Source organism: Hirundo rustica, chromosome 5 (genome assembly GCF_015227805.2).
Source record: "Hirundo rustica isolate bHirRus1 chromosome 5, bHirRus1.pri.v3, whole genome shotgun sequence".
NCBI classification, from domain to species: Eukaryota; Metazoa; Chordata; class Aves; order Passeriformes; family Hirundinidae; genus Hirundo; species Hirundo rustica.
In genome coordinates, this window is record NC_053454.1 from 46277021 (window position 1) to 46300697 (window position 23677).

The following is a 23677-nucleotide window of genomic DNA, read 5'->3' on the forward strand; positions in this document are numbered from 1 at the left end:
TTCAGCACAAGGAACAAAAAAAAGGAACTAGACCAGAACCAATCTGAAAAGTAAATCATTAACACAAGCACTTTTGGTAGGTGAGTGTTTCATTCTGTGGCTAGCTGAATTCTGATTCCTAAAATCAACACAGCAGAACAGAGGGTGTCGTGCTAATGACTGTGTTTACTTACATTACAATCACGCTTATTCAATACATGGTTAATGACTAAGCACACAGTAAATCTATAAAACCCAAGGACATAAGGTACCAAGAGGCATTCTGCTTCATTGTTACTTTGGAGCCTAATATACTTAGTATCAGTTTAATTGGATGGCTTCTCACGAATCTCCAAAACAGAACAAGGTTTAACTATAAAAATTGAATTTACTTTTACTTTTAGTCTAGGGAAGCTACTATTCCATATCAACGGAACTTGAAGACTCATATCAAAATGTATTGTGGAGATTATGTGAGTATAATTATTTGTTCTCTGAAATCTTCCAAAACTTTTCATTCCTCTTGAGTTGTCATCACATGTGTTGGGATCCATTTCCTTTCGATGATAGAAATTAATCTTAGGTGAAGATAATTTATTTGTGATTTGGTCTAATTTTGGTGCTACTTATATATATCAAGTGTCTGAAATGAAGATTAAAATATAAAGAATTATCAGTTCCTGTCTTATAATATTACACCTTTCAATAAAAAACATCTCAAGCCTCCTTGTGCTTTAGGTGGGTTTTCTATGCTTGCACTTAACTATCACCCAACTGTATTAAAGGTAAAAATGTGAATTTTTCAGAAGATACCTATTTCTGGCATTATTTTGGGGGGGTTATAATTTGACAAGTCCATCTGCAGCTGCATAAAGTAACTGAATAGCTTTATCATTTATAAATATTTGGTTTTGTTCATAAGGTGAAAAATATTTTAAAGTAAAAAATGCTACCTGTACAAGAGCCACAACACAAGAAAGAGTTACCAGCAATTGCTCCCCATCAAAAAGCTGTACAATATATTAAATGGCTTCACTAGTGCTCTTTGAGAAAACAAACAAACAAACAAACACGTTTATAGTGAAATTTTAAATTTCCATTCTGGAAACTATTGGAGTTGCTATTTCATGACAACAAAATATGAAATTTCTCTCTGTACCTGGCATACTGATCATTATGTTTTCTAAGCATTTTCATTCAATTATTATTGGTATGAATAATGATTTGTTCCTTTTAAAGGCTTTTTATATGTACATTCCCAACAAAGTTACAAACCAATATGGAATTTTCTAAGGGATAAATATTTTTCCCTTTCTTATTTGAACAGAAAGTATAATTGGCTAATTATTCTAATCTTGCCAGTAAAGTATTTCTTCTGATAAAATTATATCGCATATATTTGCTTTTCTAAAGCTATTGAATCAGGATTAGCAATATGTTTGTGTTTCTGCAGCTTGGGGTCTTGCATCCTTTACTAGACAGTTAAGAACTTGAAAGAGATTTTCTTGTTAGTTTCTTTTTAGTTTCTCTTTTAGTTACACTGATTCTGTAATCTATTCCTGACAATTTAAGGGAGACAGTAAGAATACTATACCTTAAAAAGGTAGTAGAACAATTTCAGTTGGAGAAGTCAAGAAATGCAGTTTCTTTTCTTCTACTGATTCATTGCAATCAATTATATTTAAATAATTGACACTGCATCTGCATATAATATCTTGTCTGACATTAATGGTAGTACTTTATAAAATAACTTTATAAAATAACTTACAGAAGAAATTCGTTAGAGTCATTACAATTGACAATTATTGTATTTGCGATAATAATGCAGTATTTTGATAGCATTATAAAGAAAATTTAATAGATCATACAATTTTTTACTGTGGCAGATGTTTACAACAGTATGTAGGCTTAATATAATGTAACCATTACATATTAGTTAGCCAAATGAACTACTTGAGCAGAGAGGACACAAGTTTCTAATTCTGATACACTGAATTACATCAAAATACCCAAGAATAAATGGTTTTAATACAATCTCTTCCCCCTTCTTCTAAACATTAAAAGGCACACTGATAAACCCTTTGATTTTCATCATCACAGAAACAAGAGAGCAGAGAAGCAACTGTAGACAATGGGGAGCATATCAGTCCCAGGAAAACCTGGTTACAGGCTTTGAGAATATTGGGATGGATTCTCAGGTTAGGTAAATTTTTACTATTTATTCCAATTTCTGTGTGTTATGGAATGGAAAGGGAGAGAAATTAGGTATTTTTATGAAGTAGATGACTGGATCCTAGGAACAGATTTCCCTGCTGAGGCATCCAGACAAAATGGGGACATGTAAAGCAGAGCTGCATGTAAATATTCTCCCCTGGATGCTGCTGGCATTTCATGATAAAGTTGGTCATGAAGCACTGGCAGTTTTCTTTGAAGAGACTCAGCAACAAAATAGCAGAAAAATCACTCTAGCAAATTTCAATCAAGGAAACAGGGCTTATACAGGACAGAGTGGTGAGACTGTTGCATGAATTTCTCCTCTACTCTTCTTAAATGCAATTCTAGATTGAGAAAAAGTCTTAGAAGTACACATTGGACTTAGAGATATTGTTCAAGGAATCTAAGAACATTGAATATACCATTAATTCAGAAGCATAAGAAAAAATTAAAAAAAAAAAAGCAAAACCAGAAGTACTACTTTCAAAATGTGCTTTGTTCATTAAATTAACTTCTTTATATTTTATGCTACCCATATCAGTAATTACATTCTGTGAACTATCAAATAGGATGGAGTCCCTCAAGATCAAGAATGAGATGTACAAACTGCATGTATAATAGATGTATAACGGCAGCAGCTCTGCCAGATTCAGCAATGCAAGGCATCACCACTATCAGAGACCACATACCAAAAAATGGCTCCCTATAGTAAATACCACAGGTAAAACTACCAGAAATTAGACAAGATGACATCTATGACCTCTCTGAAATACATATAAAAGAGAGAGATTGAAGGCTTTGGAGAAATAATTTTCTATTTTAGAAGTATCCCTTCCACCACTGTATCATCTATTATTGAAATTAAATGTAACACATACAATAAACTCACAACAAACCAAAATACTAATGAAATTTTTATTCAATAAAGTTGCACACAAAGGATATCTTTGCAGAAGTATAGCTAGCTCATAGCATGGGGTTAGCTAAAAAAGAAAGCATTTTTAGTAGACATTCCCCATGGGAAATATTCAGACTAAGGAGTCTGACTTCAGTTGTTTCTTATCAGTGGAATGACTTACTGAACAAATATTATTAGAAGGTTGTTTGTACTTCAGAATGCTTTTTCCATCACAAGACTGAATTGCCTGAAGTTTACACATCATAATTTGATAAGAGCAGCCTCACCTTTTACTGATACTTTTGTTGAACTGCTTATGACTTTGGTCAGAAAAAGCTGTTACTTTCTTGATCTTTCACAGAAGGAAGGTAAATTCCAAGTATCATTTTCCAGAACTATAAATTTTTCAGTCCCTTTCCAATCTCTTTCATTGTTTTGGCTAATTCCACCAACACTACACAAACCTGTTCTGTCTGCTCAGCTTATTTTGGAATAGTTCCTTACAGGAGGGTTAAAAGAACATGTGCAAACACAGAGAGGAATGTATGAAGTGCCCACATGGACCACCTCTGTAGAGACAGATCTGTGGTTTTGAACATGAGGGTATCCTGAGACCAAAAGGAAGAATAAATATCTTAATGTCAAAAGTCACTGAATCACCTCTAGAGATTTGCTTGCCTTATCCTTAAGTGTTTCGACACTTGGTAAGAAAAAAAAGCCGAATATTTCTGATTTTTTCCTTCTGAAAAACAGATATCCTCTTCACTATGATGCTGCAGAGAAAAGACAGTATGAAAACCCTTTTTCCATGTTCATCTACAGCAGCTTGTCTAAACTAGCCCACAAAAAGGCCAAATTGCTCTTGGAAATTACTTTCTTCTGATGTTCTTGAAGGCATTTTCTTTGTAATGCAGAAAATTCTGTCATGCTGAATTCTAAGCACAAGAGCTCCAGCAAAATTATGAATATGTTGTGAGAGATGCTAGAATCTAGATATCAAAATTAAACTGTACAATTCTTCACATCCTTTCAGTGACTATACCAGACATTTCCCCCATTTTCTTCAGAAAACTTGGCTCTATTTGTGTGTATTTGTCAATCCACCTGTTCCTAGCAGTAACTCCGAACTTTATAATGAATTTCAATCATATCGGTAGAGGAATGTAATGTCTTCTGAAGTTTCATGAAAACACTCTTCAGTGGGGGAGAGGGAACCAAATTCTATTTCCAGTTAAAAAAATACAGCAGCTGAAACTCAGCAGTCATTTATTCCACTGGCTAGCATTAGCCAAACAATACATCCAAACTTTGGACCCAGTCATGGGAAAAAACCTTGTTTTACTTATCCAGTGGTTGTCTCAGAAAGGACTCCATGGCTTGCAATGTAGATGGAACAATTAGAGAGGAAATTAACTGTAAGTAAGTAGAAAAACAAGAGACAGAAGGATCAGGGAAAGGGAAGAAAAAAAAAAAAAAAAAAAAAAAAAAAAAAAAAAAAACAACAACAACCAAAAAACCTGGTTGTTTTTACCTGCAGTGTCCTAAGAACAAGCTGACATCCGGACCATAATGCAAGTTTCTTTATCAATGTTTGATAATGTTTGCTTATTTTAAAAAAATTATTGGAGAAATTCATGTCAATTTCCTTATTTGAAAAACATTATAGAAGTACTAGATCAAATAGAGAGTTGGTAGGCCATATACCCCAGCCTTTGCTCATTAAAGGCAGGAACTAAAAGCTCTCTGAAATCAATAAAAACACTTCCATTGATGCTATCTGTGAAATTAGAATAAAGTTCTCATACTAAGAATGTTAAGCAGCCCAAAAATGTCCTTGCTCTTCTCAACTAACAAAAGAATTTCTGTCACTTTGTCACAACTTGTTTTACTTGTGTGGATGGGTTCGAGAGCTTTGTATTTAGAAAATTATATTCAGTGAACATAAACTCAAACTCTTCTTCCGACATCACCAAGACAACCACAGTGTAATTTTCGATTCCATAGATTTAAGTTTGCCATGAAGAACAATTTCTGCCAATCCCTGTAGTGAACCATCTTAAGGCATGCAGAAGAAAGGTCATGAAATCATACTGGTAATTTTCCTGTGCTTTCCAGATCTTAGGGAAGCAAAAGATGTTGCATAAGTAAAACAGACATGGCCATAGACTCAAAACTGGTCATCCTGATGTCAGAGTCCAGTGCTCTCTCACTAGGTTCTTTCAGATATTTCACCCATAGAGGCTGAAATGTATAATATCAAGTTAAGTGATTTTATGCAGGCGTTTCTAGCAGAGTAATACAAAATGTTCTGAAAACATAACACAGATGCAATAGAGATGAGATCTGCATTACTGCCTTTCATGATATGCTCTCTGCTGCAGTACTGGCCATCACAGGGAAGGAATTTATGGGTTTAAGTCAGCTCAAGTAGTTTGCTTTTTTCAAAAGTATTTTGCTACCGTTTTAGTATTTATACTCTGTGTTGGGCTTAGACAGATATCCACTCCCCTCATGCTGATCTGGCCAAGTCAGGAAGACATTCACACTCTTTTAGTGGAGTCAGGTGTAAACATTTATAACACCAGTTCATCCTCTCAAATGTGGATAGCTACACTCAGTCTGGTTTGTGCTGAGCTAAAATAAGCTTTCTTTGCAACAGCTGTGGTCAGCCATGTCCTGCATTTTTCCCAGAACTCCATGGGCACACTGCTCCTGCTCAGCTCCCCTGAGCACTCTTCTGTTACAGGGGTCAGTCAGAACTGGCTTCAGTGGAAATGAATGACTTGAGATAGCAGTACATGTAACTACACTCAGGTCTTCAATCAATCCTAAAAATGCGCTGCTTCAAACCAGGGTGGTAGAAATTCTCTAGCCAAAACTAACAGAAAGGAACAATCTATTCACATTTAATTGCCTGTTCCCTGATCAAAACTTAATCTGTTGTAAATTGATTCAGTTCGGAAATGCCTCTACTGCTCTGCTTCCTCAGTTTGTGCAGTGATGAACATTGCTGCTAGTTAGACATTTCCTAGGCACATTTAGGCAGGGCAAGCCTGTATAATTGTGGAGGAAACATGATTTTACACCTTGAACCCTAGGTTCTCTAAGCAGAACCCCAGCTTTCCTACTATAACATTGTTTCTATATATTTCCTGAATTTCTTGAGGTATTTCAAGCAAAATATGTTGTAAGCACAGATGCTTCTAAAATACGACAAGATTTTAACAAATCTTTGCAAAAGAAAATGCCTGCCCCAACATTCAAGTTTATGCCTCAGCATAGGAGATTATTTTAAGTCTTGCTCAACAACTTAAAGCTATACCACCTTTCCTTCTCCCCAGATAACTACATCAAAGGGCATTAGAGTGGTCATTTACTCAGAAAAATAAACTTCTTGCATTTTTGCATTACTTTAGGAGCAAGGTTTTCCTTCTCACCTGCTGTATAGCATCTTGTTATCACAGGACAAGCATCTTGAAGCTAATATCTGTGGATCCCTATTCTACATATACATTAAGTTCCAAATGAGGCCCAGGGTACACAGACAATTCTCACAATGAAAAGGAACATGGGACAGTACATATCTTAAGGATGAGTCTGCAATTCATTTTAGATACAGCAACATATATCAATCTAAAAAAATTAGCTGTCACTGTGTGGCATATGGCAAATATTTATCTCCCTATTTCCAAAACACTCTTTTTCTCAGCATTTTCCCAATTGGTTTATGAGTAAAAAGGCCCTACAGTATGTTCAGCTGTAAAAGCTGGACTTTGTATTTAAATGATGAAAAAACTGCAGAAGGATATCAGTCTACTAATAAGTACTTTACTAATACTAATGCCTGTGTACAGGCATACTGGTCTATTAGTACTTTTTAAAGTAACCCCTCTAAAAATCTGAAATTTCTGACTATGCACTTTTTCTCACTTAGCCATGGACAATTTGTTCCTGTCATTGCTTGGTGGATTCAAAGTAATGATCAAATGTATCAAGAAATGGTGTCTTCCATCTCAGCTAAAATACAGAATTTTTGTTTCGTGCTTTTAAATTTCTCTGCTTAGACTTCAAGCAAGGTCACAGTGATTAGTGACCATGCACAAAACTTGTGTGCATGTCATCATGTGTGAAGGTACAATGTACAAAATCCTCACCATTGTTTTCCTATTCAGGCCTAACGCATAGAGACAACTTCCTCCAATATTATCTGTCTTCCTATGGTTAGCTGCAAGTTTAAGTTCTGTTCCATAAATCAAAAACTACACATGTTGCTCCCCATGAAGCAAAGGAAATGTTATGATTGTTGGTTTGCAACAGAATTACATATATTATGTTAAAAATGTTAAACACCTCAATTAAAGTCTGCCTTTTCCTTTTGTAGACACAAGGAACAATTTTTCCTGCTCCAAATTTTAACCCTATAACGGATGCCCAGTTGCTAGGGGGAGCCCTACAGGGAATTAGTGAGTATCTTGACTGATTCTAACACCAATTTCCTCTTTTTCAGAAAGCTCTCAAAAAGCATTAGGCAAAATATAAACTCATAAATTTGTCACCACCTATCTGCAGATTCTTCAAGGAATCACAATAAGACACACTGATGATGTCCGAATAAATTATTTGCATTTACAGGAACTAAGAGTTGATCAAGATTAATCTAAAATCCTTACCAACAGTCATGAACACTTTATTGAGAAAACAAGAAAAACAAAATTCTGTATTACATCACTAGAGTGAGGGCCAAGAAATGAAAGGATTTTAGTAATGAGTTCAACATTAAGAGCTACCAAAGTCTGCTAAGTCTCTTAATCAGTCATAAGAAATAAAAACAAATGTAGCAGAAAGTTTAAAGAATTAATTATCTTCGCAATTTTTGCTTTCAGTGTTTGTTCCAAAGAATTTATTCACGAAAGCATTTTTCTCAGTTCATATTTTTGCTTTTCCTATTGAACCTTGATGGTATTGCTGAAGGTAAAAATATTGATCTATTTTTTCTTTCATCTGAAATATTTTCATCACTTTAAAACTGTTTTCTGTATCAGAGCTTTCATATCCCTTGGGCTTTTCACAAGACCGTACAGCACTAAATCTTGCATTTCAATTTCTTTAATGAAAATGTGAAGACTCAGATTTAATATCAAATGAACCACAACAAGCATTATTCATCAAGGGCAATCTGAAGTATCATTATGACCAAATTGCCTACAGATTAAAAGTTTAAAACATCTCCCTACACCTTAAACAGTACTTTTAAGGGAATGTTGCTAATATGAAAATATAGCAATGATATTCTTCATTTAATACTCTAAGTACAAATACATTAACCTTAATTTTAATCTTCCTATCAAAGTACATGGAACAAAGTTGTAATTTAAAGGACAATTGAAAAAATAAATAGTTCAGCCTCAGAGAAGGTAAACTCACCATATCCTTTACAGTCACAGAAACTCTGACCCTCAGTCCTGCACATGGAATTCATTCTTATGAGGATGTTCAGTCACCTCTGCTGTCCAACTGACACCAGTGGTACTGCAGAATTGAATAAAATGATATATTTATGTTTTATAGTATTTCCTATATCTTCTCAGTTTTTACTACTATAGTGACTATGTAAGCTGCAAAGATTCCTAATGATAACTATTTTCTGAAAAGTAAAAAGCAACCCTTACGTACAGTATCGCAACCCTTAGGATGGAAAAACTATTTTAAAACTTCAACATAATTTTCAGAATACGCTAATAATATTATTTTTCATAAGCAATAATACTCATTCATTAGAGAAGTTTACTAGTATTTTCTACCTATCAAGCAAACCATCACAGATAACCTCAATAAAATGCCCTTTGGAAATGGAGAAAAATACTGTATTTTAAAACTTCATAACTTTATATGGTTCCTGTGACATTATAACTTCGAGTTTTTCAACAAATAGTCTAACAGCAATTTGCCATCCTCATAAAAGAGATCCCTAATTTTTGTATGACAATTTAATCAATATCAACAGAACATACAAGTATAACTTCCAAGGCTCAGCTACAAATCCTGCTACTGGGCTTAGTTCTGAATCCATGAAAGCCCTCATCTGTTTTACTGATGCTTTCAAATCCATTGAGTTTGTGAGAGGTGATGATGTATCTGATAATAACAGACTGCTTCAATTTTTGATGGTATCTTGAAGTGCAAGATACACAAGCACAGTAAATATAACTGATGTTGGTAAATATTAGTGGGATGTTAGTCTCTTGATCATTTTTTTCCAAAAATTAGTATAATGTTCTTAAACAAAACATGAACAATAACAAATGTAAGTAATTAACACCACTGTGTTAATTTAGAGTCTGTGCCATTTCCTTTTCAGGTTGTGAAAAAGATGTGTTGATTGAAATCTTAACTCAGCGTTGCAACTCCCAGCGGCTCATGATTGCCGAGGCGTACAGAGACATGTATGGCAGGGTACGACAGACACACTTTGTACTTTCATTACTTCTTTCTCTCCTGTCTCCTGTGTACCTGTCAGCCCTTCTCTCAGGTCAGTCACTGGAACCACAAGCCTGTCAGACAGCTGGCTGGCACAACAGGCTGGCACACAACTTTGCTTATTGGCTATTGATACCTGTGATGGTATCACATTGTCATTTCTACAGCAGAACTATTGTCTGCCACACACAGAGTTAGAAAAGGACAGGAAAAGGTCCAAACTAAATTTCTGAACAGAGTTATCTCTTCCTTTATGTGCTTTGGGGGGTTCTGAAATAGATTTTTCAAGTTTTTGGAATAAATAATAAAATAGTATTGTAACCAAAGAAAAACACCATACAAAGAGTTACAGGCCTTTTTGTCTTACATAATGATTAACATTCACATCTCAAGCACTGACATTCTCACACCTCATTCCATATAATCTCATCTATACACTAAGCACAATATTCTTCTGAGCTGCTTAAAGTTATGAATCTTTGAAAGGTGTTTAAAATTTTTTAAGACATAAAAAGGTTTTTTTTAAAAAAAAGTATTTTATCTATACTTACTCTATATAAAAATATCATTTTTGTTATCTGAGTTGTTAAATAGACACAGAGATAGATATTCTATTTCCCAATATACTGCCGCAAACCAACTAACTATGGGAAAGTTGCAATGCCTGCATTTTCCTTAGTTGCTACAGTTATATAAGGACAAAAATAATACCAGAAACACCTTTTTCAAAAGTCTTGTGAAAGTCATGAAAAGCACTGTGTGAAACTAGATACTATTTGATTAAATTGACTAGAAATGCCCTTCCCCTGAAAGAAGCCAGACAAATATATATAACAAAATCCAGTTTTTCTTCATTTCCTGAAGCCTGTAAAACTAAGGGCTCACCAGAAAATTCCTTGAAAGCCAGTGTCTGCTTGACATTGAATCAATGAGCAAGAGTGGGAACAATGAGTCTGCACAAATGCTACCACAGAGCCATCTCTCTTAATTAGGGTTAACTGAAAATGGTTCTTTCAAAAACTCCCCATTACGTGGTGCTTTTACACCATGAGTTCATTAGCCAGCAGAACAGTGTATTTTTTTTTCTTTGGGTAGCCAAAACGTTATCTAGAGACAACCTCTGTGCAATATTTCTATACTGAAATACCTCAAAATTGCTGACCCCTGAATAAGCTCAAACACCCATTTACTGTCTTAGATCTGGAGGGAAAAGAGCTGGATTTAATCACTGTAGTGGGTTGATTTTTGCATTGTTACTCATCTCCAGGAAATCAATTACTTTATTTGGACTGTTAGAAAAAATGAAACACACAATAATTTTGATATTTTAGATGTAGCCTTGAATGAATAAGTATATTTTATAGAGACCTTTATTGTTCTTTATTTTAAGAACAATAACTGAATAACAGCTGTCCAGCTTCCAAAGACTGTGACAATAACTGAAATCAGTGCACCTAAATTATTAAACCTGGTTTTTTCTATTATGAGGTATTTATTAGGTTACCATCACACATGCAAACCACACAAGTTCAGTGTTTATCCATGCAATATTCCTCACTGAGTTTTAATGTTACTTATAGAAAACTAAAGTATGCCAAGCTACCCAAAGGTGCCTGTGACATGAAGCACCCAAGCCCATTTTTTGCTATTGTTCATTTATCTCCTTCATCACTGGACAAGCCTTCTCTACTCAATCCATAGCAGCTGGCTGGTTTGTTTTAACCTCTTCTCTGCAGTGTATCAACTGGACCTAACACTTTAACAAGGGAAAACATTTAAAAGCTTTGTATCATGTTTTTATCTTAATTTCTGCTCTCTGATGCATGAAGATGATCTAGAGATAATACAGTATCATAATAAAGAATTGGCAAATGTCCTTCAAGAATGCAGCTATTTCATATTCACAGAGAACAATTATTGACTTGCTCAACACTAATCTAATTGGATTTTCTTCTCAAATCAAAAATTAAAATATAAACAAATCAGTAAGTCCCTATGAAAACACATCACCTTTAAATTCATACCTCTTTTAGCCATGTAAGTCAACATGAAGTGCTATAAAGCCAGTGGACACAGACCTAAAGACCTAGAAGAAAGAAAAAAGCCAAAGAAAACCTCAGATGTCCTTTTTAAGAATCTCAATCTCTAAAGCTATGAATAATAATAGAAGGGAAAGGCAAGAAAACTGTTTTCATACTCCAGCAGTGGGCTACAGAATATTCTAAAAATCATGGAACATGCTCCAATACACCCACAATTTTAATTCGAATTAATTCATTAAGCACTATGTAGACTTTAGAGTGCAAGATTCATCATGATACTCTTGACAGTTTCTAAAAAACCCCACTAAGAATGTGATGTACCTTACCTTGAATTGCTACAGTTTGTGCTTTGAAAGATAATTTAGCACACATCACACTTCCCTGTCTGTAATTTGTCCCACTAGTTATATTGCATTGATCAAATGCACCATTTGGCAAGCCCAGTTTATGAGTGGTAAACACCACAGGACAGAGAAGAGATGCAGCAAGGCAACAGCAGTTTTAACCTTCTCATTTCAATTTATGGTAAACTTGTTGGTCCAATTCTTTTTCCCTCTTTATTTCATTTCAGTCTGATCAATATGGTAGCCACTATGCCCATTCATTAGGCAAACGTAAACTGTGACACATTAGAAAGAGAGAAATATTAAAAAGAAGACCTGAACTAGCTGCATGATTCAGACATACAGAGAAGTTTTAAGATTCCTTCTTACAATTAGCCTTCAAAGATTTCTTACAGCAAAGATGATTAGGAAATTAAAATAATGACAACTTAGAGCTGTCTTTTCTTATTTCCAATATTTCCCTTAGTTCTGATTGCAGGAGTAATTTTTAAGTAGTATCCATGTGTATTATTAATTCATTTTCCCACAGGCATGTTGTCAGAAGTAAAATGTCTTAATCAATTAATTTCTACTCCATGTGTGATTTAGTGGTTGTCAAATGAATCTAAAGTGCATTCACTGAAGACTATGTATGTTTCTTTATCATAAATTTAAATTTCAATATGCATACGTCATCTTTCATTGCTACTCTAGCCATTAAATTAACTATACTCAGAAATGTATCAAAATTAAAGTACAGGCCTGAAAAAAGAAATATGAGGAGGAAAAGAGGGGTTCTATGCTATTAATCCAGCATCTATCAAAAGTAGTGAATTCAGTTTGAACGTAAAATATAATTGAATTGAAGCACATAACCTTCCAGCTATCCAAAGCTGATATTTTTATGTACTAGGAGCAATGCAGATGATTTTTCTCAAATTATTCACATGGTAACACTGAAAAAATAAAAAAAACCCCAAACTGTGTTTTATGAGATTCATATTCCAAAGGTGCTTACCTCTCTTGGATTTGCACAGGGAATATGCTAAGGGAAGCTGCAGATGCTCTGCTGTGATATTCAGTTTTCCAAGACTTTAAGGAATAGTTGCACTTAAACATCTGCATTTTCTTCTCTGTTCTAAGAAACCGAATACCAACGATCCATTTGGCCTACTGGCTTGTGCACCTATTCTCATTTTGCTCATACTAGCAGAACAAGCATGTACAATATAAAAGTATTTTCTTTTTTACTTAATCTTAGCCAGAACTCATCTTTGACATTTCATACTTAATCATTTACAGAGAAAACCACTAATAACTTTTTAATTTGTCTTAATAAAGTGTGACTATAGAGATAATCCTGTTTGTGCACTTTGGTTTTCTTTTCAAGGATCTGATAACAGACCTAAAAGAGAATCTCTCTCATCACTTTAAAGAAGTTATGGTTGGCTTGATGTATCCACCAGCCTCCTATGATGCCCACGAGCTTTGGCATGCCTTGAAGGTAATCTTCATAGTCAGAATTGCTTAGAGTCGTAGTCATTCACTAGAGTACTGAACATACATTAAATTATTTTCTTTTTTATATATTTCATTGGTTGATAAAATACTGAAAGTTAGTACACTGGAGTAGAGTACAATCACATAGTCCACAAGTCATCAGAAATACAGTGCCATTTCAAGTTTATTCATTGATATGCTAAACCCAGCATAAATAATATCCTTGTCATGGAACAAATACAACCCATTTAACACTCATGGTAAACTCAGAAAATGAAGAAATATTTATACAGAAAAACGTAAGGTGCTGTTTTCACAAGTATTTATGTATTTTACAAACCAAATTTACTTCCACAGCCATGGCCATGCACTAGGGCTCCACGTCTCTAAAGACCAATACTTCTTTAGAGGAACATGTGTCTTTGTATAAACACTTACAAATTACTCTGTGACAAAGCGATGGTAACTCTACTGAAACAGAACTGATTTCCCATTTTGAAGAAAATATTTCCTTGTCTTCCCCAGATCTGAGACTGCGATCCTCACACAACCGAAATTTTGAAACAAACAAAAATATTTTTTAAAATACCAGGTCATTAAATGTTGAAATTCATTCCCACAGGGCATTGTGGAGACCAAAAGCACAACTTCAATTTATGCTTTGAAACCAGGTTGACTAGGCTATTTTAAATAATATTCTTCTCAGGAAATTCCAGAATTACTAACTCCTAAAAGACAGGAAGGCATATCAGAGTTCAACACTGTTTTCCTTTTCTTTCCATGAATATTCACTACTGTCTGCTGTCACAAGCAAGACACAGATCACATGACTTTGGTCAAGATCATTTATCTTGCCAATTTTGAGAATTCTGCCCTCCCCAAACAAAAGAGTTAATAGTTTTTTCTTGTTCTTCAGACACTTAAATCGATTTTTAGAAATACTGGTATGTCTTTATTATAGTTGGCATTAAAAGGATTGTGAAATATCATTGCTAACAAAGGAATCATGTCTTTCATTAACATTATTGACAAAATTGCTAAAGTTTATTTTTTCCTAAACGTGGATCAAACCTGAACATTCTTACAGTATTCTATCTTGACCCAGATTCTTATTGCCAAGGTAAAAAAATAGCCCAAGTGTATCTATGGGCTCTAATGTTCTCCCTTTATCCCAAATGCAGAATACTCATTAACACTATCCATGTGCATATCAAAAGCAGCATATGTACCAGATCTTATGTCAATTGAAGTTTATAAAATTTATTCAAACCCTGTGGGAAAATACAGTGATTTACAGCACTGCACGTACTCCATGTTTTCCTTTAATACCAATTCTATGCTAGATATTACAGACTGTAGCATTCCTAAATAAATTTAAAAAAAAAAAAAAATAGAAGACCAACATAATAACATAATACCTATGCTTACATCTACTTCATATTTCCTGAAGACTTGCTAGGAGGATGTATGCTCAATCTTTGCATCTGATTTCTTTCAGCAAGCAATAATTCTCACTAAAGCTCTAAAATGATTCCCATTATGGTTCTATCAACAGTAGTCTTGCTTCATTTCCCACTTGCTAATGTACATGCTGAAATTCAGATTTAGAAATATATTTTAAATACAAGTGTTTACTATTAAGTAATTTAAACAGTTGATTATGCAAAAGTACACTCTGCAGAAATTGCTATTATTTTGTTATTTCTGATAAGGACAGCATTGTTTTCTTGTAAAAACTGGGGGTTCTACTACACAAAATCTTTTCGTATTTACTTCTTTCCATACAGGGAGTAGACACAGAAGAAAAATGTCTAATTGACATATTAGCCTCAAGATCAAATATGGAGATCTTCCAAATGAAAGAAGCCTACCTAATGCGTAAGCTTTTTTACCAGTCACGGAATAGCAGCTGTACTATGTGTGTTCTCAAGGCATTAGCACACATGAAGGAACAGGACAACAAAGATGACTCCTCAGTACAGACTGGTTCCCTTTCCACAGCCTCTCCCATAACTATATACAAAAGGCTGAAGCAATGTGGTGGGCGGGCAAGCCAGTGGGGACAGTGGCTGAGGGCCCCCAGCAGGGCCAGACACATGTGCCAGTCCCACAGCCAGGTCCTTGTAGAACCTGCCCAGGTTACACTGGAATAGAATAAGCCTATTTATCCTTTATTTGATAATCTTCATTTGTACTATTCAGAGCATGTTCATTTTTGATTTACATTATATGTTTTTTGTTTAACCTAGAATATAATACTGATCTTCAACAAGATATCGATTCTGAGACTTCAGGTCACTTCAGAGATACACTCATGAACCTTGCTCAGGTACTGCAGAAACAGGAACTACGACTTATATTTCTAAAAGAATCATAATGACATTCGATAGTATTTGATAAGTTTTACATTTTAAGCTGACTGTGATTAAAGCTAGTTCAATAAGGCTGCACTTTTAAACAAGAGACAGGATGGAAGTTGATGAGGAAGAGAAACTGAATTCCTTCATCTAGTCTGACTTAGACTTTGGATATCAGGTGGAAGCAAAGGTAAATAGATTATTTTATAAAGTCCCATTGGTATTCAACTGCTGACCCTTTGCTCCGTCTCATGTCAAAAGGAGTCTACTTGTATATACAAATGCGATTGTCATTTTTTAAAGCATGTGTTTTCTCTGTTATCAGAAGATATCATAAACATTATGTGAAAATAGGGATATATGCACACTTGACTAAGAAATAAAGAATTAAAGAGTTCGCTGCTTAAAATATAATGTTCTTTGTGCTATTGCATATGCTAAATTATAAAATGCTAGCACAGAGGCAAAGGAAGAATCCCTTTTACATACTACCTTTTGCAGTTTTACCAGTCTGTAGTTCATACATCGAAGTGGTCATCCTTGTCATTCTCATGGTAGTCACTGTGTTCATTATCTTTAAAATCTTTTGTAAACCAGCCTAGCAAATAATGAAGAATTTCCAGGGGATAACAGCACACATAAGGCATATTTGTACTTTTATATATGTGCATGTCTGGGCAAAAAATTCTTACACAATTTTGAAATAACAGTAGGCTTCACTGAAGGAAAAAAGACAGAAGTTTCAAAAGTAGAAGCTATAAACAGGATTTTTTTTTTTTTCCTCATGCTGGATGAAAATTCTTCCTTGCTTAAAAACAAAGAGCTAGAGATTAATCAACCTCACTTCTCATAATTAATAAAACCATAGGACATACTTTATCCATCAAATGACCCAAATTTAAAATAACCTCTGAGTATACGTTACTAGTCCTAATTTTCTTAAACCACAGATTTTGATAAAGAGGCCTAAAATCAGTAATTTCATGGCTAACAAAATCTGCTATTTCACTCAAGATAAGGAAAAGTTGCAGGAAATTTCAACTTGTCTCAGTTATACTGTATACTTCTAAAGATTGTTAGTCAAATCACTCATGCTTGCATATCATTTTATATCAAAACTCAGTGATTATTTAACTAAAACATACCCTTTCTAGTTCTATAACCATGTATTTCCAATGCATCCTTTAGTGATTTTTTTGCAGAAAACCTCTGCTTTGATTTCTATTAAATCAGACTACTGAGAGAAATAAATATGCTCCACATATGCAGAGCAAACTATTCAATTGCTGTAGTATTGTATTTACAGTTTTCATGTCCAGCCTGAGGCAGAATAGAAGTTATAGGTTATGGTCCTTCCTAAAGAAATTAACAGAGTTAAAAGAGTTTCAAATTCAGACTTCTTTTTTTGAGTATTAATTGAAATATGATAATTTAATTTAAAACATAATTATACAAATGTTACTGGAGAAAGTGGGCATTTGACTCATGTAGAGTATTAAAGTTCTTTTATTGTTCACTGCCCTGTCTTTATTCCCTTGTTTTCTTGTGTATGGAATTTTATGCAGTCATCCCATCATAATTCACTTCAGATAATTTAACTTACTACTAGAAATTTCACTGTGTGAAATCCTCACCACTTGATTAACATGTACATTAACATTTTTAACAAAAAAGAACTACAAATCAGTCATTCTGCAATGACAGCCAATACCTATTGTAATCCTCCCCTTTACATATAAGGTAACATGACTGTAAATTTTAAACTAAATTGCTTCAAACACATATTATTACGGCAGTAATTACATGAGCTTCAGATTCTTAAGAGCTATGCAGACAAGGCTGATTTGTATCCTTATAGGAAGACTATGGTTATAAAAGCAATTCCAAAAGTAGTGTGCTTCTCTCTTTTTCTGACTATAAAATTCAAATCATAGTGTGTTTACTAAAGAACTTAGCTTGATTTCTGTAACTGAAAGGCTAGTAAATGTATGGGAAAATTAGAAGTATTCTTTTGGGGTTTTGTATTAAAGTTGCTAAACAATTTCCTAGTCTTAGATCTTAAGTTTAGACAATGATTACGAGCAAGCAAAATCTCCATTATTTGGTGAGCTTGCTCTCATGGTTTGTGCAGGAAGAAAAATACATTGAGAAAAGATTCTTCTGGTAATATGCATATTTGTAAGAACTAATCAGTTAATGGCCAATGTTACTCCTATCCTTGTTTTCCCCTCAGAGTTACATAATAGAGTAAACAATATAACATCCATACTTCTGAAAAGGGTGGTGGGATTGTGGTGGTCAGGTAAAAGCTTATTTTAAAAAGGACTAAAAGTGGGATAGGCTTATCCACTTCCTCCACTTTTTTCTCCTCACAAGACTGTTCATCATTCCAGAATTCCTCTTATTAAAAAAAATTCAGACACAACACGACAACTTGAAGATATTGTCCACATTTGCAAATTCAACCGTGCAATATACTGATCCAGCCTAAAAGCCTATATATATTATCTCAAGAAATTCAACATAGCTTCATACACAAAGAAGTTTTTATTCCTATAGTGGTTTAGGATTTAACTTTTGAAGGATATGTATCTCTTTTTTTCCCTCAGGGAACAAGGATGGAAGGATATGCAGACCCTTCTACAGCTGCTCAGGATGCAATGGTAAATATGCTCAGATGTGAAGTTCTCAAATGTTTTTAAAAAACAAACAAAACAAAACAAAACAAAACAAAACTAAAAAAAAAAAGTTGAAAAGTGATCAAGGACTTACTTAAAATATTTTGCGTTTTTTCCTCCCTCTTTTTCTAATATATTAGATTCTATGGGAAGCATGTCAGCAGAAAACAGGCGAACACAAAAACATGCTGCAAATGATTCTCTGCAACAGGAGTTACCAGCAGTTGTGGATGGGTAATCCAGCAGTTCAGCTGTTCCAATACAGAGTGGAAAAGAAAAATGTGACTCACTAAGAAAGCCATGCTTTGCATACCAAGACAGTCAGTGTGCAGCAGGACACTAGCCTGAAACCTAAGCGTGAACTCTTGGAGCTCTCAGACTTCCAGGGATGCTAATGGGAATTTGGAAATAATGCAAAACTGGCCTTTGCCCGATGACTACTGACAGCTGTAGACAGAACAGACAGGCATCAGGATGCCTAATAACCAAGAGAAGAATGCATGACCAAAGAAAGGCAAATGTTACAGCTGCACTGAGTCTACACATGACACAACAGGATGAGGGAGATTTTTCTTAAGGATTTTATTCATTTTTCCTAAGCAACTCTTATGAGGGAAAACACCTTGAGAGAGCTGGATGGAGTATTTTCAAGAAATGTCTGCCTGTGAAAACACATTTCTGTGTTGAAGCTTTTCCCCAGAAGTTAAATAGAAATTTTTGATGGGAGCACTCCAGTGTTCACATCTGCTCTCCAGTAATGAACATAAACACAGAAACACAAGGGCCATTTTTATTTAAAAGAGAAAATAAGACAGAGCTATAGATTGCAGGAAATTTATGTGCGCTCATCCAAATCTTCCATTGTAGAAAATAAACCTATTTTATCCGGTGACAAGTTGGAGTTTCTGCCCTGCAGTAGAAAAACAGTCTGTCTGCTGACAAGTTTATCACTGTGCAGCCAGCTGTATTCCTTACATCAACTTCCAACAGTAACTTAGAACCATTTTACTATCATGGATCAACAAATCCATTCAATTGATGATGACAGGATTAACACACCTGCTCTATGTTCTGCTCTCTTCCTGAGATGTGAGGGCCCTGCCTGTATTGCACTCCTTCATAAGTTTTGCAGTCAGTAGAAAAAGAATTTTCTTCCTCCCCTAATGGAGGAAACTCACCCTGGATATTTGTGTGTCGGCATATCTGCATCTTGCAGCAAGTGCGCACTTCATGCAAGGCTTGGCTCCTTGCCATAATCCATGAACCTTGCCAGTTTTAGCCAAGCCAAGCAAGGAAGTTCTCTTCAAGTGTCACAAACAGATGTTGCTAGATCTGCTGCACGCATTCATTTTATACTGTAGGTTGAAGAACCCAGGGGGAGAATGTCCTAGAAACCAGGTTTCAGACTGCTCATGTAGGTTGCCTGACCTGGGCAATATAAACAGAATTAAACACTGAGAATAATAAGGGTGAAAAATGAACTCAGTAGTTACAGTACATGGGAGAAGCAAGGGCCGGGGGTGGGGGGGGGGGGGGGGGAGGGGAGGGGGAGGAGTGCAAGTTGATCATTTCTAATGAACTGGAATAAAACAAAGGGTTTTTTTCCATCCCCACCAAGTTTTCCAGGAGTTCCAAAATATCTCTGGGCAAGACATAGTAGATGCCATTAATGAATGTTATGATGGATACTTTCAAGAATTACTGGTTGCAATAGGTAAGGTAAAGATATGATTTTTACTAGAAGAAATCTCTGAATAAATTCTAGTATACTATCTCTTGTGCATCAAGAATATTATTTTCTGATATTATATCCACTTTAATGTCCTATATTGTGCAATTAATTTTTCAGAGATTATTAGAAATGAATATTTTAACTACTTCCCCACATTTGTATAAATCTAAAAATGTATCTATGCAACACTAGCTTCTGACTGAGCAGAACTAGTCTTTATTGGATAATAAATTTTCTGTGATCAATAATAATGGCATTTCCAACTGATTTTACACATATTAAATAACCAGCTAAGTTTTCAGGACTTTGGTGGTACATAAATAAGTTTCAACCTTTATGTACATTTGTCTTTCATTTATAGAGTAAGGATAAAATATTGCCACAAATAGGACATGCGAGTGTATTCACCGATATTTAATAGGCCCTTTGATGCAACAGCAATGAGCACCCACCACCAAACTTTCAAAATTATAAATATAGTTGTATTAGTGAATATTGGTAGCTTAATTTTAACCTGAGGCATGGACAGCACTACCCAGTTTTACATTTCAAGGGGACCAAAGCCTACAGAAATTATTTTACAATAATCTGTTTACCTGTTGCAACTCTTCCCTCCTAGTTCTCTGCATTCGTGACAAGCCTTCCTACTTTGCTTACAGGCTTTATAATGCAATTCATGTAAGTAGTCATTCTACTTCACATTTCATAAAAATAAGCTTCCCTATTTTTTTGATTGTTTCTTTGTTTGTTTGATTATTCTTAAACAAGTACTTAAAAATCAGTCTCTTCAATCTTTAAGGTGTAATTGCGTGTTCTAATACTGTTGGTACCTACGTAAATTTCAAAGCAGTAGTGCCTAAGCAACTAAGCAGTAAAAGTGCCTAAGCAGTAGAAGTAAAAGGTTAAGTATCTAGATGCCTTAAAAAATTATATCTCTGGTAACTGCCAATTTTTTATTATTATTATTTTTATTATTATTGAAGACTTTTTTCTATGCATAGTAACTCCCTCTGCTGTGCAGAACTCAATGTGCAGTATTCTTACTATGTATTTTTTTGTCTCTAGAGATTTAATAAATATGGCTAAAACTTAAATAATAAATTAATGTTACATTAATACAAACGGTCATATTTCTTTCTAGGACTTCATGCAGATTCTTTTATTTTTTTGTATAAGTGCTAACTTCTTTTGACTTTTTATTGCCACTAGATGTCCCCATTCTTCACAAAATTACATTATGAAAATTTATTTAGAAACTGTTAAAATAAAACACATCAGAACACAAACTATGTAAATTCTACACCTATGGTTAAAACCCTCACAGAATTCACACGAGGTAGCAGTTATTGTGAAATAGATTACTGGCCTCATTATAGTTTGAATGGACTCCACAGCAACAGTCACAACTGCTACTCACAAACTGAATTCCTAAGAATACAGACAAAAGTTCATCACATTTTCCTTTTTTAAAAGGTTCAGTGCATAGATAAATCATGGGCACACGGGGACCCCCAGTTATTCAGTTACATGAAATCTATTATTTGAGTACATGAAAACTCTGTAGGGTATAACCCTTAAACTTCTTTAACATCTAGAATACCTTTGTGGGTACACCTTTTATATGCTATATACTTATACACCCCATACGAGTATATCTTGTCTTTATCTGTTAAATGTTTATATGAGCATTCACAAATGGGCAAACACATATTGTCCAACTATCAAGTTTCCTCTCATTTCCTTTTTTCATTTTAGGACTTTGGGTTTCACAATAAAACAGTTATTAGGATTCTCATTGCCAGGAGCGAGATAGACTTGATGAACATACGCCAGCGATACAAGGAGAGATATGGGAAATCACTCTTCCATGACATTAAAGTAAGTTTTAACTTCTGTGTATATTCAGCACTGCTATCACACAGACTGTACCACTCTGCTTAACCATTTGGTTTAAAACAAAACAAACAAAAAAGCGAGGTGTAAAAACAATAGCACATTTCCAGTGCCTCAATTTGATTTGAGTAAGTGAATAATTCATTCCCAGCTCACTCTCTGTGATTTTATCCCTCCCCAATGCAAAATGTACATATAAATAGGGCATGACAGTGTGAGCTGAACAAGAGTTTGTATGAATGATTTCTACATTAATTGATAACACCTTATCTCATGTTGATCTGTAAGGCTAGGCTGTACTTCAATTTTGCACACTTCTGTACAAAACTGAAGTAAATACCTGGTTTTGTCCTTGTGCTTAGGTAATACCTTCACAAACCCTCTTCCGCTTGTACTCCTGGTCTGTTTCTTAAAATAAAACTTTGTATCTGTTTAATTGCACAAAAAAAATGTCTCTTGCTAAGACACTATCATTTTTATGTCGCTATAATCCAGCTGCAAGGTGTGCAGCAACTTTACGAAATTGCTCATTAATTTTTGGGTTTGGACTTGAAATTAACAGACAGATTTGATCCAGCCTTTCAAATATAGATTGTTTATCTAGGTGCCCAAGCAACCAAAGGCCATGGCAAATGAAATTTAAAATATTCCAGCCTAGAATCCTTATGCGTAATGTTTTACAAAACCTTACAGTAGTCTAGTCCTTGTCACACACCAAGGAAAGAAAAACTCAGAAAATGTATAGTCACTGAAATGTTGATTTTTTTTTTTTTTTTTTTTCCCCCTCCTTGCAGCATTTTGCTTCAGGGCATTACGAGAGTGCTTTACTTGCTGTCTGTGCTGGTGATGCAGAAGATTATTAAGAAGATGAACTCTGAAGGCTGTGCAAACCTATTTTAAATAAAAATTGAAGCTATATGCAATTCACTAACTGTAAGAGATCCCTAAGTTTACATAATAGAACAGCAAAATTTGTCCTGTACACTTGCTAATATTAAATCTTTCTTGAGACAAGAAAAAATGTTGTCAGGAACATGATTTTTCTAATTAATATTTCTGGTTTTATAATTAATGTAAATTAATTGAGCAAGTGGTAAAATTACTCCATGTAAGCACCTGTTTATCATTTAGTGTCACAACCCCCCCAAACATTTACCAACAGCCTCTGGAAGAATTTATTCTCTTCCACTCTGGACAGAAAAAAATATTTTGCTTTATTTACTTTTAGCAAGAGGACTTCTTCCTTTAAGGACTTTTTTTTCCACTTCTCTTTCCTACTTCTTATATCTCATATTTTATGCTCTTGAACATTATTGTTTTAGTTACTACCAGACTAAGCATCTACTCCCATCTATTGTCAGTCACTCACCAGAGTGCTTTTGTATTCTTTTACTTGGTTCACATACTCAATGGCCTTTCTCCTATTCTGCTCGGGGGGGAAAAAAAAAAAAAAAATAAAAAATTAGAATCAAGTACTCCATCCATTCCAGTGCCATGCGCTGGGAAACCTGGAAGATGAAGCAGCACTTAGCTTTAAGCAGAGAACTTCCACAGGATTAAACTCTGAATTCCATTTTTACCTAT

The 23677-nt window shown here is 34.7% G+C and overlaps 1 protein-coding gene across 1 annotated transcript; it reads left to right on the forward strand.

The window, feature by feature from the left end:
• The first annotated feature begins 434 nt into the window (after positions 1–434).
• On the forward strand, positions 435–22956 carry ANXA10 (annexin A10). The gene is made up of 12 exons (XM_040065183.1): positions 435–452; positions 7473–7554; positions 9450–9544; positions 13324–13437; positions 15221–15311; positions 15683–15762; positions 18400–18453; positions 18609–18702; positions 20087–20182; positions 20820–20878; positions 21956–22078; positions 22888–22956. The coding sequence occupies exons 1-12, from the start codon at positions 435–437 to the stop codon at positions 22954–22956; spliced, it is 975 nt and encodes a 324-aa protein (XP_039921117.1).
• Positions 22957–23677: the final 721 nt, after the last annotated feature.

Coding starts and splice junctions, on each gene's coding strand:
- ANXA10 (XM_040065183.1), top strand. Junction 7,555..9,449: donor GGGAGCCCTACAGGGAATTA/GTGAGTATCTTG, acceptor TTTCCTTTTCAG/GTTGTGAAAAAGATGTGTTG. Junction 9,545..13,323: donor ACAGAGACATGTATGGCAGG/GTACGACAGACA, acceptor TTTCTTTTCAAG/GATCTGATAACAGACCTAAA.